This window comes from Strongylocentrotus purpuratus, unplaced genomic scaffold (assembly GCF_000002235.5).
Source record: "Strongylocentrotus purpuratus isolate Spur 01 unplaced genomic scaffold, Spur_5.0 spur5_scaffold_12, whole genome shotgun sequence".
Classification (NCBI taxonomy): Eukaryota; Metazoa; Echinodermata; class Echinoidea; order Camarodonta; family Strongylocentrotidae; genus Strongylocentrotus; species Strongylocentrotus purpuratus.
The window spans coordinates 4,917,010-4,937,289 of NW_022145597.1; the positions used below are offsets into that span (position 1 = coordinate 4,917,010).

Sequence of the window (20,280 nt, forward strand, 5' to 3'; positions counted from 1 at the left end):
ACGACTGGAGTTTGATCTTCACTCCCTGCTTACATACTTGGACAAGGTGTTTTCCCTACATTTGCTGTTCTCTACCGGGGTGTGTTAAATGGGTACCTGGCAATGGTGAGGTAATAATAATTGCAAGGCTTGCAGTCAGAGCAGTACTGATACAGATGTGGCAACTCAAGGTAATTAAAACCAAATTATTATAGAATGGGCCTTCTGCAGTAAGATTACTAGAAGATATGAGAGAATGCAAGGAGCTGGATACATGTACATCGATATCTGTTGGTGGACATATATAACAGTAAAATAGTAACGAAAAAAGACATACCGTACTAAACTTTTCTGCAAGAATGAACAGAAAGTTGAAATCAGATAAAGCGGGAGCTAAAGGACAAAGCGCACAAAATAATAACAGGCTGTGATTGGCTGCTAGAAAATAGAGCTAGTGTCAGCAGTTTGATGAAAACAGGCTGCATGTAGCAATGCTAGCTAGAATGACACGAGAGTCCTTACAAACTCTTTCTGTCAGCACAGAATAGGGTCAATGAGCTGAATAAAGGCAGCTTCCAGCATTCAAAGATGACTGAGCATCATGCTTACTTGTGCACTGGGTATCTGCAGACCAGTTGCCATCTTCCTGGCATGTTGCTGTACGGAAGGCTGGGGCTCCAGGAAAGAATCCCATAAAAGGACGAGTAGTACTTTTGATACATAAGATCTTGCATCGAGTCCCATAGGGTTGAGGTGCTTGGTTACTCGGACTGACGTTACAGCCAAACACTATCATTGAACGTCGATCAACTGGGAATGCAGTGCATGTCACAGCTGGAAAAAAAAATAGCCAGACGGCAGTTAGTTAATGATTGTAAAGATTTATGATTGTATTCATGTTGCATTTACATGTAAAGTCAACACCTAAGAGAGTACAATGACACAGTTTTCCTGTAAGTTGTCAGTTATGTAAGTTGTCTAAGTTAATAAATCCAAGACAAATTTTTATTGAATTATTACTGAAAATATATACAAACATTTGATGCAATATAACACCCCCAGGATACTGATTCTCATGAATGACCTCAATGACTAATGAATTCCCCCAATACATAGGCTTAATAGAGGATCCAGCTGGTTCCCATCAGGGGCGTACGCAGGGGGGTGTTTTGGGGTTCAAACCCCCCCCTTTGGTATTTTTATGTATGTAAACCCCCCCTAAAAAAACCTAAAACCCCCCCCCCTTTGTTTTTTTTTTGTTTTTTTTGTTTTTAAATTATTTAAAAAAAAAAAAAAAAAAAAAAAAAAAAAAAAAATTATACCCACGGCTAACCTAAATAAGGTGACCTTACCCCCCCCCCCAACGACAAAAATGTCAAATTATGAAATTTCGAGACCAAAAAAAAAAAAAAATGTGTCCGCTTACCCCCCCCCCCCCCCCCCCCCCACTGAGCGACTTTTCGGCTGGCTGAGTCGTTGCGATTTTTTTTGACCTCCAAAAAAAAAAAAAAAAAGTGTCCGCTTACCCCCCCCCCCCCCCCCCCCCCCACTGAGCGACTTTTCGGCCGGCGCGATTTTCAAATTTTCGGGAGCAAAATATTTTAAAACCCCCCCCTTGAAAAAATCCTGCGTACGCCCCTGGTTCCCATAAGCAATGGGTTAAGATGATATACCATAAAATTTTATGTTAAAGTGCACCCACAATATTTCTTTTTAAATGAAATACAAAATACAGATTTTTGCATTCTCAATGGTGAATCACTCGAAATACATGTATCATGTACATTATCATCTATTTTTATAACTATAAATTCAATTCATCAAGTATTCAATTTACTTTACAAAATTGAAAAAAATATTGTTTTAATCAGTGCACTGCAAAAAACATGTATCAGCAAAAAGATATAAAGAAGACAGAATAAGAAAATAGAAAAGAAAAAGAAAAAAGTAAAAAAGAAATAAAATACAAAATGGAAATCATAATTAAAGAAAAATAAAATAATAAAACTATTACCACTGATCATTCCAACCAATCATAAATCCAATGACTATATATTCCCCAAAACTCATTCTCATCATTTTGACTACCCGGTACACAAAGTCTTATTCATAGATTCTCAAAATAAAATCTGTATATAAATAAATCCATCACGACCATCATTATTAGAGTAATTCAGTAGCATTCATAATCAGCTCCATCACCACCATCAAAACCACCACAGCATCACCATCACCATCACCATCACCATCTCAATCATCATCATCATCATCACCACCACCATCTCGATCATCATCATCATCACTGATCATCTCCACCACCACGACCATCTCCACCATCATCATCATCATCATTATCATCATCATCATCACCACCACCACCACCACCATCTCAATCATCATCAACATCATCATCACCACCACCACCACCATCCCAATCATCATCACCACCACCATCTCTATCATCACCATCTCTATCATCATCATCATCACTGATCATCTCCACCACCACCACCATCATCACTAGGCAATTTTCGCAAACTCATTGCGAAATTAGAATCTGCGGTTCGTGTGCAAAATCGAGAAGTTACTATAGTAACAGTTGGATGACCGCTGAGGCCCTGAAATCTAGAACGGGTTTTGACCAAATCTACGGGCGTTCTCAATGACGCCCCAAGTGAATCAAGTGCCTCGATACAAACTATTTCATTCACCTGATAATAATAATAGTATCTAAATAGACATAATCCAATCTGCATACATTAGTTGTTGCCACACTTAATACATGCAATTTGCATTCTGACTATTGTAAATCCTAGACAGGTGAATGAAATAATTTGTATTTAGGAACTTCACAAAGACGTATGTATTAAATTTGATTACATTACGAAAATGGCCTGTTCCCTTCCACGCAATAAAGTACAGACGGGACTACACGACTAGCACAACTTGTCTCGACCAAGCCACAAACGGCTTTTTATCAAATTTCAACAATTTATCATTAAGTTTTAAAACAATTAATGTTATATCCATATTCATGTTGTTATTGTTCAGAAACAATTATCCTGCTGTTACTATAGTAGCTTCTCGATTTTGCACACGAACCGCAGATTCTCTGTCCGCAATGAGCTTGCGAAATACCCCTAATGTTTGTTGAACTGGCAACAACTAATGTATGCAGTTTGGATTCTGTCTATTGAAATACTATTATCCTTATCAGGTGAATGAAATATTTTGTATCGAGGTACTTCACAAAGACGTATGCATTGAATTTGGTTACATTACGAAAATTGCCTAATGGCATTGCAAATGCAATACCCCCGTAGAGATACGTACGCATTCACTGAAAAGCGAAACCACGTATTTTATCCAGGGCGGTCTGTGTGCGACGGCCGTAAACCTGAGTGCTCTGCGTCCGCGAAGTTCTGTAAGTTGCTGAGCGAAAACTCGCTACTATCATCATCATCACCACCACCACCACCATCATCATTATCATCATCATCATCATCATCATCATTATCACCACCACCACTTCATTCTATGTAAACTCAAGAAGTTTGGTGTCAAACCGGAGGATCTCGTGTTCATATACTCTGTGTACATACGACCAATACTAGAGTATGCAGTACCTGTTTGGGGAACAAGTTTAACACTGCGCCAGTCTGCTGAAATTGAACGAGTACAGAAGAGAGCTCTTCGTATGATTTGTTACCCGACTGACTCTCACTATGATGACCTTCTTCACCAATTTGACATTTCATCTCTTGATAGCCGACGTGTTGAGATCCTCACGCGATTTGCGAAATCACTTCTGGGTTCTCAAAGACACCGCCATCTCCTGCCACAACCGCGCCATGTGAATACTTGCCGCAGTTTAAGAAACTCCGATCATTTGTCCCTTCCACGTTGCAGAACCCAGCGTTACAAACAATCGGCAGTTCCCTCTCTTGTTCGTTTGCTAAATTCGATCAACTGAAATCTTGTAAGATCTGTTTTATGTATTGTCATTTTTCGAACTCTCTCCCTCTCTCCGTCTCTCTCTCTCTCTCTCTCTTCCTCCCTTTCTCTAGCTCTTTCTCTCTCCTTCTCCTTCCCCTCCTCCCCTCTCCCACTGTGTCTCTGTTTCTGTCTTGTATTTCCTCTTCTCAATTATCTGACAATGTGATAATTACTCATTAATAATGTTCACCAACATGTATAGGTCATTGACATTCACCAATTTTAAACAGTATAATAACAATTCCACAATGGCATTCTTAGTCATGTAGCATTTGACATTTCCGTATTATGTGCATTTTACTTTTACAATGCTTCATTAAGCTGAATCAACTCAATTCTCGTTCAATTGCTTACATTTTGTTTTTGTCATGAATTGAACTCTCTTTTTTCTCGTTATCCTTTCCCTCTCCCTCTCTTCCACTTTTCACTCTTTATTTCTTCTTTCTTCTCTCCTTCTCCTTTCCCTCCTCCCCTCTCCCACTGTCTCTCTATTTCTGTCTTGTATTTCCTCTTCTCAATTTTCTGACAATGTGATAATTACTCATTAATAATGTTCACCAATATGTATAGGTCGTTGACATTCACCAATTTTAAACAGTATAATAACAATTCCATAATGGCATTCGTATTAATGTATCATTTGACATTTCCGTATTATGTGCATTTTACTTTTACAATGCTTCATTAAGCTGAATCAACTCAATTCTCGTTCATTTGCTTACATTTTTTTGTCATGAATTGAACTCTTTTTTCTCTCGTTATCCTTTCCCTCTCCCTCTCTTCCACTTTTCACTCTTCATTTCTTCTCTCTTCTCAATTCACTGACAAACTGATTATCACAATTTTATAACTTACAATCTTTTTTTTTTTTTTTTTCCTTCATACTTTAAGTTATTACTGAATTTTTAATTCAACTGTTTTTAATGCATTTTGATATGATACAATGTGAGCAATGTAATTTAACTTATTACTGAATTTTTGAATCTACTGTTTTTAATGCATTTTTATATGATACATTGTAAGCCAATTATTGTTAGTCTTTGGACTTTTTATTTGGTATATTTGTAATAAAACCGAAATTGAATTGAATTGAATTGAAACCACCACAATCTCAATCTCAATCATCATCATCACCCCCACCACCACAATCTCAATCATCATCATCACTGATTATCTCCACCACCACTACCATCTCCACCACCATCATCATCATCATCATCACCACCACCACCACCATCTCAATCGTCATCTCCACCACCACCACCACCACCACCATCTCGATCATCATCATCATCATCACTGATCATCCCCACCACCACCACCACCATCTCAATCATCATCATCATCACTGATCATCTCCACCAACACCACCATCTCAATCATCATCATCATCACTGATCATCTCCACCAACACCACCATCTCAATCATCATCATCATCATCATTACTGATCATCTTTACCACCACCACCACCACCATCTACTTCATCATCACCACCACCATCTCAATCATCATCATCACCACCACCATCACCACCACCATCATCATCATCATCACTGATCCTTTCCACCACCACCACCATCTCAATCATCATCATCATCATTACTGACCATCTTTACCACCACCACCACCATCTCAATCATCATCACCACCACCATCATCTCCACCACCACCACCACCACCACCATCTCAATCATCATCACCACCATCATCACCACCACCATCGCCACCACCATCATCATCATCATCATCATCATTGATCATCTCCACCACCACTTCCATCACCACCACCACCATCTCAATCATCATCCCCACCACCATCTCCACCATCATCATCACCACAATCATCGCTTTCATCATCTCCATCATCATCAGCATCATCACCACCATCATCTCTATCATCATCACCACAATCATCGTTTTCATCATCATTGATCATCACCACCATTATCATCATCATCATCATCGATCATCTCCATCATCATCATCACCATCATCATCATCATCATCATCATTATCACCATCATCATTGATAGTCATCATCATCATCATCATCATCATAACTACTATCATCCTTTTTTATAATGACAAGTCTATTGCATAAATGTACCTTGACAAACTGGTTGGTTACCCATCCACTGCCAGTTTCCAGCCAAGCTCCGTTCATCCCAAAGACACTTTTTAGTCGCTGCCCCAGACAGAGTGTAACCAAGGCGACATGCCAATGTACAGTTTGTGCCAACAAGTTGGGAACAGCTTTCAACCCAGCGGGAATTACTAGGTAGAAGTTCTTGTGCGCATCTGATGACTGTGGAATGAATGGAGAAGGATTATACAATCTCAAAAAGCTACTCTGAATGTGTGTTCAAAGCAGAAAGACCTGATGTGAACATTGGATGCCATCATTCTAAAAACCTTAGGAATATACAAATATCTTTTACATGCTTGCAATTTTCAAAAACAAAAACAAAATAAAGGTTTACTTGTCATACTCTTTAACTTCTTCAGCATCGGAAATAATTTTGAATATATTTCATTGTCAAAAACTGTAGATCTATACTACAAGTATTTGAATTATTAAGCCTCTCAAACTTATTTAATACTCATTTAATAGTCATTTCATTAAAAAAAATCATGGCCTGTATTCAATAAACTTATCAAGTATGAAATTTAAGAGCTTTTTCTTTTTGCTAAGAGAAAAGTCTTAGCCAAAATGTGAATTCTACAGTGTGAGTCAAAAAAAAGTTTACACTTAGAAAATTGCTTATTATTAAAAAAATCATTGATGAACATTAAATTGTTATATGTCTTATGAAAGAGTGTTTTATCCCAATTCATGTGGTACCATTTTTGTGTGGTATGTGTTCACGCTTGGATGAACAGGAGACATTGTTTGCGAGAGTGCAAAAATCGACTTGCGCCAAAGTTGCTTATGTGATGTTTGAATAAAACAATTGGGATTTGGGTATTAATTTGGTCTTTGCGGATTCAAATAACATCCCTAACAAAATTAATCATGCCACACATATCAAATATCGAATATCAAATATCAACAAACTTTTGTGTGCGTGTGTGAGGGTGTGTGTGACTTTGCCCTTTGCAAAAAACATATGCAATGCATTTCATTTGATACATTCAATTCATTCTCTCACTTCGCTAATCCCAATATAATACATACTGTAGGCATCACTTTGGCGCAAGTCAAGTTTGCACTCTCGCAAACAATGCCACCTGTTCATCCAAGCGTGAACATACCACACAAAAATGGTACCAAATGATTTGGAATAAAACACTCTTTCATAAGATGTATAATAATTTACTGTTCATAGATGATTTTAAAAATAATTAGCAATTTTCTAGGTGTAAACTTTTTTTTGACTCACACGGTTTAAAAACATTGGAGGATGAGAATTTTACCCTAAGAGAAAATAAATATTCTTACATTTTATCTAAGAAAATATGCTTCAAAAGCTTGCATTCCAATACAATAGAGATATCTCAGATAAGGAATAATTCTACCCTATATTCAAACGACACTCCTGAGAATGTTAAAATATCTTGCTGTACAGTGCTGTATATGCACACAGCTATGGCATGGATGCAGTATGGATGCAGTGCAGGTTATCAGTTGACCTATATTCATGTATAAAGCTACGTGTACGGTAATGTCCATCGGCTCAGGGCACAGAAGCGCCTGTATATCAATATTGCCTGTGGAATAGTATTATTTGTTCGTAGAGAATCTATAGAAAACCTAAGAAGCAAAGAAAAGCAAAGAAGTAATTTATTGTCCTTGGAATAAAAAATGCAGAGAAAAGGAATGGTGTGTCATTGGCATAATGTTAGGTCCCTTACATTTGTGTATAACTTTTGTAGGGAGCAATTTTGATTTGAACATGAAAATTAAACAGGCAAATCGAGCTGCAGTTGAGTTGCTTGGCTTTCCAAAATAATGTCCTCTGATCTCTTAATTTTGTATCTGTAGTTTAAGCTAAGACAAAATGTTTAACGTCTTTAGAATACGGCTAAGACAACTTTCTTAACCCTATATAGCCCGGGCTATTTTGAAACTGCATATCCGGGGGGGGGGCTTCTAAGGCCCCCCCTATGATCTCGGCCTTGAAACGACCTATCGCCGCAAAAATTTGCATGCATGTCAAGTGAAGTGTATAGAATACTATGGTAATTCCAATTTTTTTGAAAATATCACTCATTTGCATATTTATGGTAATTTATGCAAATATGGTAATAACATTTTAAAATTGTTATTCATAAATCATATATTCTTTATATTTAAACATTAATTATCACTACATATATTATTTAGACCATTTGGGATAATAATACAGCCAAAAAATTTGGAAGTGCCAGGTTTATTATGTTATCTATTTTTTTTTATAATTTCTTATGTATTTCTTTGTTTTTTTAACTTATGTATTTTATTGTTTTTGTTATTCTATTTCATTTTCAACTATAATTCAACTATTTTGACCCCAAAATAAACACCTGGGCCCCGTCTTACAAAGAGTTACGATCGATCCAAATCAATCGTAAGTCCTCCAATCAATCGCAAGTTTGCAGTCTCCTATCTCTTATGTACATAGTTACGATTGATATCAATCGCAAATAAGTTACGATTGATATCAACTCTTTGTAAGACGGGGCCCAGAACTATAAACAAGACCAAATAACCAATTTTTTATCTCTTTATTTGAAAAATAAGATTTCCATATGTTTTGTACACAAATCACAAAAATAAGCGACTTTTGGGCTGACATGCAAAGACAAAAGGACACGTGACTTTGTAATGGTAGATCCGATTTTCGAAAAATTTCTTTCAAAAAATGCGCAAGACTCGAAAGAAAAAAGTCATAAAATTTCAGCGCAAGATTTTTTTGCGTTAAAAAATGATCGCGAAAAAGAAGCCCCCCCCCCCCTCCCCGGGCTAGATAGGGTTAAACTAGACAAATTCTAAGACATTTAAACATAATCCCTCTTTCTGTAAAAAAAAAAATTTTTAAGAAGATTTCAATGTGGAATGGTTGTGGAATGGTTGGGGAAGGATTCAATATCCACAGAATTGTTACGAATGTGCTTAGAAAACAGAAAAAATTATATTCATGCTCTAACTTTCTTTTCTTTTGTCCCTTGAGCATATTAGTAATGTGGACTTATCAAATTATAAATACTCTATACAACTATTATATAAAAAGAGTTTATCACTGCCTGCACTTACGTTGGACAGTGATATAAAAGCGACAAGTTGCGTTGTTGCCATTTAAATCTGTAGCAGTTATAATGATAGCATGAGTGCCTTCGGGTAAGGTAACACCTGGCTGCCGTGATGAAGTGAAGTTATAAATCTGGCTATGGGTGTCTACTGGTTGAGGCATATCCCATGTTACGACCACTTCTGTCATGCCGGCTGGAGCAGTAATTGTTTGATCTTGTGGACAAGTACCATTGAAATGTGGGGGTGTGACATCTGAAACATGAGATAAGACTATAGAATTAGGCTACATAATTAAGGTAAAAAGTAGATGAATGTGACTGCATTTCCAATATGCCTAGGACTGTCTGTTTATTAATCTCGAGTCCTTCAACATCTGATGTCGCAAACCCAAACTCTTCTCATTCAGTCTTTCAATGTTCATGCATGTACATGAGCCAAGACTTCTTGAACCTGGTTAACTTTTTATCAACCAATCACTCCTTTCAGGAGCTTTCAAGCCAGTTGGCATTTTGAAATGTGCACATATGCTAATACCAAAAAATTGAAATTTGCATTCTACTGGTACTGGGTGGAGAAGAGCAATATAGATAAAACGCCTTGCTCAAAGACATAATGAAGTACCATGCCTGGAATTGAGTTCACAACCATTGCATCTCTAGATGACTTGACTATGACACTATAGTTTGCGTCCGAGTCAGAGCATTTGTGCCAAGGTAAGATATTCATTATAGCCCAAATTACCTACACATGTAGTCAATCAGATAGTACGTACCTTGGAGAATACAAGAAAACTTTCTTAGCACTATGATAACAAAACTAAACTTTTCTTTGCCACAAGTGCTGATTGCCACAGCCGCTCATTTCCCACGGGTGCATCCGATAACAGAAGGATTGCTTTGTGGAACACAAAACCTCTGCAAAATTACTAATTTCCAGTCTTTGACTAGCTACATTCTAGCCCTTTTAACGTCTGTATACAATAGATCAATCTTACAGTCAGGAAAATGTACATAGTCTAACAACCACTGGTATGAATATTTCACGAGTAATACAATATGGCACAGGGAGATCTATCCAATGGCTCATAAAAAGTGAAGTACCACATCTATTCAATATATAAAATATGAGGGAACTGGAATAAATGTGTTCCAACCTTCACAGATGTGTGAGTCATCATAGTTACTCCATCCTCCAATCTCCTGGCATGTATGTTCTCTCTGTCCTTGATATCTATACCCCTCTGTACAAGACAGTGTACAGATGTTATGAACTGTTCCTCCTATGGTCTTACAAGATGATGGCTCTATCAACCCATGCTCAAATGGTGGGATGGGATCACACTTCCTGCCTACCAAACAAACATGAAAGAATCAATATTGAAATTGAGAAAATATTGATTTTTGTTGCTACATATAAATTCTTCATACCGACATTTGAAATGTGATGATAAATTTCTGAAATACTTGGACCAAACATTCATGTCAATTGTGTGTGTATACTCCAATATACCCATTTCTATGTGCAGTGAATGTGATTTGATGCCAATTGTGTGTGTATACTCCAATATACCCATTTCTATGTGCAGTGAATGTGATTTGATGCCAATTGTGTGTGTATACTCCAATATACCCATTTCTATGTGCAGTGAATGTGATTTGCAGCAAGACTGAGTCCATTCCTTTTCAATATTATGTTTCCAAAACTTCACAGTATACATGTATACATTCCTATATACCTCATAATCAACCTTGCCAATTGTTTCCAGTTTCTTTTTCAGTGTAATCTCATGACCATGCAGTACTCAATTAGATTCTGAATAAAAAGGGCTTGTACGTGGGACACATTTCTCACTTACTTTCACAGTAAAAGTTCTCTCCAGACCAGGACCCATTCACCTGGCAAGTCCGCAAGTCTGACCCATTGACTCTGAAGTAACCAGGGTCACACATGTAGGTGCACTGTTCATCTGGTGTATAGGGGGCTTCACAACCAGACTTTACCACCTTGGATGGAACTACGGGATGCGGACACTCGATACCTGAAATAGTACATAATCAAAAAGACTTTCAAGAAACCAACTCAAAGGCAAACCCTCTTGTATTGCTCTAATACAAACAATCTTCAGATTATGTCATTGTCATGGTTGCTCATTACAATAGGTGACACACACGGCTTTAGAAATTGTCTGAAATTGATTTTTGGAAAATCTCTGTGATCGCATTAATGTTTCTAGGACAATTAATTTCTTGGAATACCACTCCCTCTTGAACACCAACCCTGTTCAGAGGTACTCCTGAGTTATAGGAGGCCTTGCAGCCTGTTTGCCAGCTTAGAGGGTACTGTGGGGTGCATGCATACACTGGATAGCTGAAGTCAAAGTCATGAATAAGTCTCAAATAGTACTCAAATAGAACATCATGTATTACCAGGTCACTTTTAGTATTCTTCTCTGATTCTCATATTTCTTTATCTAGATAAAAATATATCTATGAATCTTTACAGTATTGAACTCAATAGCACATTTGCCTTTAGATAGTATTTTGGGTTAGAAATCTATTCAATTCAACCAATAGGATAAATTTGGGTTTCTGTTTTCTGCGAATGCCAAATCTATTTCAAGGCATATTCACATATGCCACAATAAAGCTCCAGTTTTTAGTTTAAAGTGTACTGTGCTTTATTTTCTGTATCTTATAACACACAGATGATTGGGCACTCAAGAGACCCTTGTACAAGTACATTATTCATCCTCCCTTTTATTTTTAAGACAACAGGCCTGTGTGAATATTAAAGTCAAAGAGAGGGAGAAACAGATACAATTATTACATCAATGACAAAATTGGAGGGACTCACGTTCGCAGACGGCTTTCTGGCCGACCCATGTTGGCTGGCTGCCATCTGACCCTCCCATGTCACAAGTCCTTGTGTTTGATCCAATGAGACGGTAACCATAGTTACAGGTAAAATGACAGACTGAACCATAGTGATAGCTGCAGTTACCAGCAATATCTCCATTCAAAGGCACACTCAGGTAAGAACAATATTTCACTGTGGAAAAATACAATAGGCAACAAATAATATGCTTATTTTCTTTGTGTCAAACAAACATGTACCATGATATGGAACTACAGTAACCTCCCAAAAGCAACGTTGAGGAGACTGAGTGGAATGTGGATACTTAGGCAATCTTTGACTTGCGCAGAAGTCATAGAAATACAACTTACACATGTGTACTACATGATGTACATGTATGTTGTCCCTAGGCATAACTGACCTGTAGCCCCTCGACACCTTGCCAAGGCGTAAACTGTGATCACAACCGACCCCAAACAGCTTGTGCAACAACCCCAACCTATGTCTGATTTCCAGATCAAAATGCAATAATTGATCAAATTTTAAACAAAAGATATTCCTTGTAAAAATCAGGGCAATGTAAATACCAACCAACCCTACATACTTTTATGGTCATTGAAAAAATAAATCTAGGTCATACAAAGCAAAATAGATTGCCCTTTTCTTGAACTTATTTTCGTAACTGCCTTTATCATGAATTTCAGTTGTTCGCTAGTCACTCATGTTCAGAAGTACAGATGAGTTTCTGAGCGCTTTAGTACATGATATCCCATTCATCTTTCTCCTTCTTGAAAACGTGTATGGAAAAGTTATTCAGTGTCTGAATCCCAATAAGTAGCAAATTGAAGACATCGGCATTCCTTATGCCCAACAAACAAGTATGACGATTTTCATGCTTGATTTACAAGTCATTGTTTTTTAAATTGTATTTCTTCTTCCATTTCTTTCAAGTACAGACTAACTTGTCACATTGACTTTCAAGTACAGACATTAAACCTGTCACACTAACTTTCAAGTACAGACTAACCTGTCACACTGACTTTCAAGTACAGACTAACCTGTCACACTGACTTTCAAGTACAGACTAACCTGTCACACTGACTTCCAAGTACAGACTAACCTATCACATTGACTTTCAAGTACAGACTAACCTGTCACACTGACTTTCAAGTACAGACTAACCTGTCACACTGACTTTCAAGTACAGACTAACCTGTCACATTGACTTTCAAGTTCAGACTAACCTGTCACACTGACTTTCAAGTACAGACTAACCTGTCACACTGACTTTCAAGTACAGACTAACCTGTCACATTGACTGTGAAGTTGCAGGTGGCTGTATTATTAGCCTCATCCAGAGCAACCACGGTGATGACATTCTCGCCATCCTCAAGTTGGTAGGGAGACGCAGCTGATCTGAGATACGTCACTGGCTCCCCTGAGTTGTCTTCTGCTATGGGGTCTGGTACATTCAGCACCACATAGGCCATGCCATGGTCTGCTGTTACATTCTGGTTCTCAGGGCAAGTGTTGCCAAAACTTGGGGGATCCGTGTCTATAAAGGAAGTAAAGGACTACGAAGTGAAGGATTAAGTTACAAGGTATGATGACATATTGGTATAAACACCAACCCCCTCCCCCCCCCCCCTCCCCCCCCCCCCCCAAAAAAGAAGAAGTTTGAATTAACATTTTAAATAATTATTTATAGAGAAGCTACATGTTCTATGCAAGTTGAATTATGTAACATAAATTCAAATCATATGAATCATGTACAGTATCATACATGCCAACATTTGAAAATCATAAATCTGTACAAATTATGCTATTTTCAAAAAAAAAGAGGAACAATCCTAACTCTCCTATTCAATACTACAGACAAATTTGTACAGGAAGAGGAACACCTGCATTAAAATGATAATTATCTTCTCCCAAAAGGAGGAATGTTCCTCTTTAATCTGAACAGTTGGCATGTATGCAGTATAGTCATAGCTTTTCAGAATGAAACATAGTAAAACAAACAAGGGATACGCTCTCGGCGGTCTCGCCTGCATAACGCAATTCAATACCATAAACCAGAACGTCAATGACGTAGCGCTCATTCGCATCTCGCAACAACAAATATCGTAAATTTTATGTGGTACACTTTTGAACTGGTCAAAAAATAAAAATTTGATGCCCTGGAAGGGACATAATTTCATTTCATTTGCATAAAGTACCATAAATAATCAATGGAGTAAAATCTCAAAATTCTGTGTAGAAGTTTAGTGTTCCAAATTTAGCTCTACCAGATAAGGCAAACCAAATCAAAATCGGTCTAGAAATGAGGGAGAAGAAGCAATTTTTGTTATTTTTGGAATAAATTTGCATAAATTACCATAATTAATTAATGGAGAACAATTTCAAAATTCTGTGTAGAGCTTTAGTGTACTAAAGTTAGCTCTACGATATAAAGCAAACCAAATCAAAATCGGTCGAAATATGAAGGAGAAGAAGCATTTTTTGTGATTTAAATTAAATTAAATTTAAATTATTTTTGGAATAAATTTGCATAAATTACCATAATTAATCAATGGAGCAAATCAGTTTTAAATCCCCCTCCTAGCCCTATCATATGAAACAATCAGAATCGAAATCGGTTGAAAAATAACGAAGAAGAAGCATTTTGAAAATCTTGATGTTGATGCCACAACAAAGTCTAAGTTTGTTGACCTTAAATGACCTTTGACCTTAACTTAGTGACCTGAAATTCTACTCACATGATTGGGGAGACTTGATAACCCCTATAGTCCAAGTTTCATTAACTAAGAACTTATACTTTCAAAATTATATCAAAAATTCAAAAACTTAACCTTAGGTTAAGTTTTCGATGATGATGCTACAACATAGTCCACTTCTGTTGACCTGAAATGACCTTTGACCTTGACTTTGTGATCTGAAATTCTACTCACATGATTGGGGACACTAGATAACCCTATAGTCAAAGTTTCATTGATTAAGAGCTTATACTTTAAAAATTATATCAAAAATTCAAAAACTTAACCTCAGGTTAAGTTTTTGATGTTGACGCCGCCGCCGTCACCAGAAAAGCAGCGCCTATGTCTTGCTTTTTGCTATGCAGGCGAGACAAAAATGAAATACAGATTTCGTGAAAAATTCGAAATATATGGAATAGATACAAAACATATTTAAAAAAGGCTCATTCCAATAAGATAGAAACAACATTTTAAGAGAAATTACATGTACAGTATAAATGTCAAGTTATCAATGATTCTAGTATGTAAAGTTTATCAATTCCTCTCCTCGGTGCTATTGTAATGTACATGTTCCATTATATAACTGCTTGAGTGGTATGCCTAAAAAATACATGTATCATCGATCCTCAAATATATTAAAGTAATTTTTGTGTTTTTTTTCTTCTGGGGGGGGGGGTGTGGATAAAGCAATATGAGTATAATCTCTACCCCCATGCCTCCCTCTATCTCTTCTTACCAATGCATGATGAACTGATTTCCTCATCCGACCAATGCCCATCCAGCCCGCATGTTCGTATAAATGTGCCCACATGGCGATAGCCATCTTGGCAAAATAATACACACTGATCGTCATATTGTCCCCCACTTGTGGTACAGTTAAGCGGATGGTACATTCCATTGTCTGAATTCTCTAGCGGAGGGCAAGTCACCACTGGAACGGGTAAAGAAAAAGTTGTTAATTGGGAGAAATGAAAAATAAAGTATATGTGCTAAAAAATTATTTGCATTCATCAATCATTTCCTAATATTGTTGTACATGTAGAATCAAACATAATTTTAAATCACAGGCTCTGGCACATAGAAGAGAATATTGTCAGATTCAATGCAAGTTCATTAAACAATATATTGGGAGATCCATCACGGTTAAAAGCTGCATTGTGGAAGATATACTAAATAAAACAGTTGTAGATATTCAGTAAATGTATAAAAACTAAAACTAAAACAATAAACTGTGAATAAATGTAATTTAAATATAGATTAACTCTGTATATGCCACACAAATAATCTCACTGTGTCATATTGTATTCATCATGAGACTTCAAGATTATTTAAGTTTTCTGAAGCAAAATTAAACAATAGCCCCGTAAAAATGGTTGGCAAGGAGTTAATCAAGACCGGAAATGGGTAATACTAGCTGCAAAGCCATTATGTTGCACAAAGCAATCCTTGCCTCAATTGGTGCCTAATATGAAGTACAAAATTGCAAATGTGGCAAACAAGCAACCATTTAAAGAGGCGAAAAAAGCAACTTTGTAAAATATTTTTGAATTTGTGTAGCACAGACTGACTTTCAGGGGAATCCTTTTAAACATAATGCTCTCAGATAGTATATAGGAGGGATTAAATACAGGTTAAAAAAAGGAAAAACAAATAGAGGCTGAACTTAATACCAGTGCAGTAAAGTGTTGAACCAGACCATGTGCCATCTTTTTCACAAGTCAGGTGATCATTTCCGCTGCTCCACTTGTAGCCAAACTGACACTCATGGACACATGTTGAGTTTTGGATAGGAGGATCAGCACATGATACCACTGATGCATTGGCTGTAACATTGACCACTGGGCATTCCACCACTGAAAGAAAATTCCAAAAGAATACAAGTACAAGAACTTTTATTTCTGACACCAATTTAACTTCCAATCTGCAAAACATTGTGAATGCATGCAAAGATTGGAATTATAAATATGCAGATTACCATGGATCAAAGCAAAGCTAGTATGTAGAATCATGAAACTATACCAATTATATTCATATCAATACAATTTTTTTAGTGTCCTTCATCAAGAGACATAAAATATGTGATAAATTCTAAACATTTATCACATATAGATTTACCTAGCTCACAATGACAAATTTTAAAAGTTAATCTGAATGCCTTTTTGTAATATGACCTAGCTGAATGGAATATTGCTTGTGGTACATAACTAACCTGTACAGAATGTGTCCATATCCATCTCCCACTCGCCGTCTGGCATACAGAGGACATCGTATTCCTCTGTAACAGACCAATAGCCTGGAATACACTCTACAGTACATCGTCTTCCAGGCTCCCTTGTGCAATCATCCATCAGGAAACGACCAAATGATACACTCGCATTACACGTCAGATCTACACAGGGTTTACAAGCAAGGTTAATAATAATAATTAAAACAAAATAAAAAAATTATATTAATATTAACTTTTTTTAAATAATGATAATACTTTTTGTAGAGCACATAGACACTATGATCGTCACTGTGTTCTCACAATGATTTGGAAATGTTACCTTTACTTTAGCAACTGCTATTAGGGCACAGTGCATATAATGACTAATTCTCATATACATTACCCGTTACAACATAACAAACCAAAATGCCTACAGTGCATTTTAAGGAATAATCCTATCATGTCCTCATTTACCTCATCTGGGTCTAGAGTGGCACATGTCGATTAATGCTTTCCAAAGGACGTTGGTGCTATGGCAGGAATTCTTCTACCTTGTGTTACCCAGTCTAGCAACTTACATGTAGGCTATGTACTAGACTAATGTCATTTGGCAATACAAGACATTATTCTACATTCGCCACTCTCCACCCAGGTGTTAAATGGGCACCAGTTGGAAGGTATTCCGTAAATGCTGTGAGCACAGAAATCTGTGGCCTAGAAGAGCCTGGGGAATATTGGAGCGCCTTGAGCACCTTGCTTGGTGGATATGTGTGCTATAAAATATCCAATGTCATCATCATCATCATTACTATTATTATTATACTTATCATTGTTCCACAACACCTGTGTGCACCCTGTGCACAAGTTGTACCCAATTACTAAGGAGCTTTCTGAGACAGATGCTACATAATTTTCAGTGCTCACAGAATTCAAGGAATTCCTTCCTACTGATGGCCATATAACACCTAGAATGGCAAATGGAGAATGGCAAATGTAGATTAATGTCTTGCCAATAAGATCTGCTTTTTCTAACCACCTAGACGGGGAAAAATACCTGTCTATCAGGACTACCATTTTTCTTTCTCTTCATGTGTTTCCTATCAATCTTGTATTAAAGCACCTCATTATAAAGACTCCCCATTTATCAGGTCTTCCTTGAGTAGTCTTAATATACAGGTTTAGCTTACTTGAAGTAAGACATGTAGTATTTGTTTCAGAGTCCAGTTCAATACCATCAGCACACTTGCATACTCTACCAGTAGGGGTAGGAATACATAGATGACTGCAGCGTCCATTGTCTTTAGAACAGGCATTACTTCCTGTAGGGAGCCAAAGATTTAAAAAAAACACCTGTTAACAGGATTCTTCCTCATCGCAGAGAAAAGAATAAATCAAAATTAAACGGAAAGTAAAATGGAGTTGTGGTAAGGGGTGGTTATATCTTGTTTTTTCATTGGAGTTTATGCAACCAGTGATAGTGGATGGTAGCAAAAATAAGTCCTTACCTACATGTACTTTTAAGATAACACTGTTCAAGACATATATTGCTATAAAAGGAATTCAACTGATTGTGTTCTCGACAGTCAATTTTTACAAAAAATATTCAAAATACAATCCTTAACAGATTACCATTCTCCACAAAATGTCTGATAATCTTTTTTTTTAAATCAAAGGTACTTGCATTGCAATATTTCTGAAATATTTATTCATGATACTTTACTATTGTATATTTTAGTCTCATCTTTACTTTATCAAAGATTTCTTTTCTGTAAAGTACAGGTTGAATGTGAATATGTCTTTTAAAGACATGATAAACAAAGATATGTCTGACACGTAGTTCCCTTGATAAGTGATAGTCGTGTACTCTCTGAGCTATTAAAAGTTCTACAGACAAATTATTGATTATTAAAGACTGCCTGGAATCATCTGAATATTTTGTTTGTACATGTATAGGTGTCAACTGCAACATGAGGATAAACACTGGTCAATCAATATGGGATTTGAAGTTTAGTCATTTGACATACAGTAGTCAACCTTTGACCCTAACTGACCTGATAACTCCCTGGTAGAGTTATAGATGTGTATCTCACTGATCCTTGTAAACGTCTGAGGCCCTGCTTCTTCCATGCCTGATCCGTCATCCTTGTTAGCCCTCATCAGTCCGTACTTCTTCCAGTCGCTCCAATAAACATGGGATCCATAAAGTGCGACCCCATACGGATGACCCCTGGCTCCTAAATTGATGATCATTTCACGGCCAGTTCCATCTAGGTTAATGCGTTCAATGCGGTCTATCTTCGCGTCACCCCAGTAGAGCTTTCCGGCTGATGATTTCAATGTATATCAGACAAAAGCTTCACAACATTGTGTTGGTTATTAAAAAGAAATAGTGGGTTAATATAGTTTCAACATTCAGTTCAGCTTTATTTCAGTAAATTTTCACAATTACATATTTAATTTACGAAGAATAATGATTCAAAGGTATTCAAATAAAAACAACATAACTAAATGTATATCATAACAAATATAAATCTTATTGGTGTGCCTGTAATTGCTTGTAAATTAGAAGCTACATGGACATGAACATAGCACAAACATGTAAATCAAACATACTGTACACCATATGTATAAGACTATATATCTAAGCTATATTTAAAAAAAAGGTAATTTCAATGGCACTGAAGTTTTTGACAAAGTCAAAAATATTGGCAAAATCTATATTTACTCTGCTGTGTATCATAAACAACTGATTTTCCTTTTTAGGACGTTATATTTTTGCACAAGAATATACGATTTACAATCGGCCAGTAGAGTTATACAAAATATAGACATTTTGAATTGTAAAAATACACTAGATAGAAAGTTTTACAAATTCTTATTAGTAACTAGAGACCCTGCAATATACTGAGCAGATACAGTATCAACCAATCCCCCAGCTTGAACTGAAATTCTGCATTTTATGTCCTTTCCTGATAATACATTTCCTACCAACTAAAACACCTGCTCAGTCAATCCCATAATCCATTTTCTTTGTATTAAACTAGGAACCTTCATATCTTAAATATCAATGACTACAACTCACAATCTCTATCAGTCTTTGTGGGCTACCTACTCTGTCATTGTTGCAATAAACAAGTCATTAATTTTTTAATTTCTTTTACGGTACTCAAAACAAAGGGCAATTTTATGATAACAATGAAACTTGCAACTCGCATATCAATATAAACAATGCTCATTAAGTTAAAATTAGATCATGTATTA

The 20,280-nt window shown here is 36.6% G+C and overlaps 1 protein-coding gene across 2 annotated transcripts in view; it reads right to left on the reverse strand.

The window, feature by feature from the left end:
• LOC591940 (sushi, von Willebrand factor type A, EGF and pentraxin domain-containing protein 1) overlaps positions 1 to 20,280 on the reverse strand; it is a 127,345-nt gene that overhangs the window by 54,958 nt on the left and 52,107 nt on the right. For both annotated transcript variants that reach the window (XM_030981650.1, XM_030981651.1), the window contains 12 exons: positions 19,071 to 19,343; positions 18,207 to 18,338; positions 17,023 to 17,202; positions 16,484 to 16,666; positions 15,550 to 15,744; positions 13,367 to 13,615; positions 12,061 to 12,255; positions 11,063 to 11,245; positions 10,361 to 10,555; positions 9,211 to 9,459; positions 6,085 to 6,282; positions 589 to 813 (listed from right to left, as the gene is read on the reverse strand). In XM_030981650.1, coding sequence (XP_030837510.1) covers positions 589 to 813; positions 6,085 to 6,282; positions 9,211 to 9,459; positions 10,361 to 10,555; positions 11,063 to 11,245; positions 12,061 to 12,255; positions 13,367 to 13,615; positions 15,550 to 15,744; positions 16,484 to 16,666; positions 17,023 to 17,202; positions 18,207 to 18,338; positions 19,071 to 19,343 — 2,457 coding nt within the window. The remainder of the gene's footprint in view (positions 1 to 588; positions 814 to 6,084; positions 6,283 to 9,210; positions 9,460 to 10,360; positions 10,556 to 11,062; positions 11,246 to 12,060; positions 12,256 to 13,366; positions 13,616 to 15,549; positions 15,745 to 16,483; positions 16,667 to 17,022; positions 17,203 to 18,206; positions 18,339 to 19,070; positions 19,344 to 20,280) is intronic.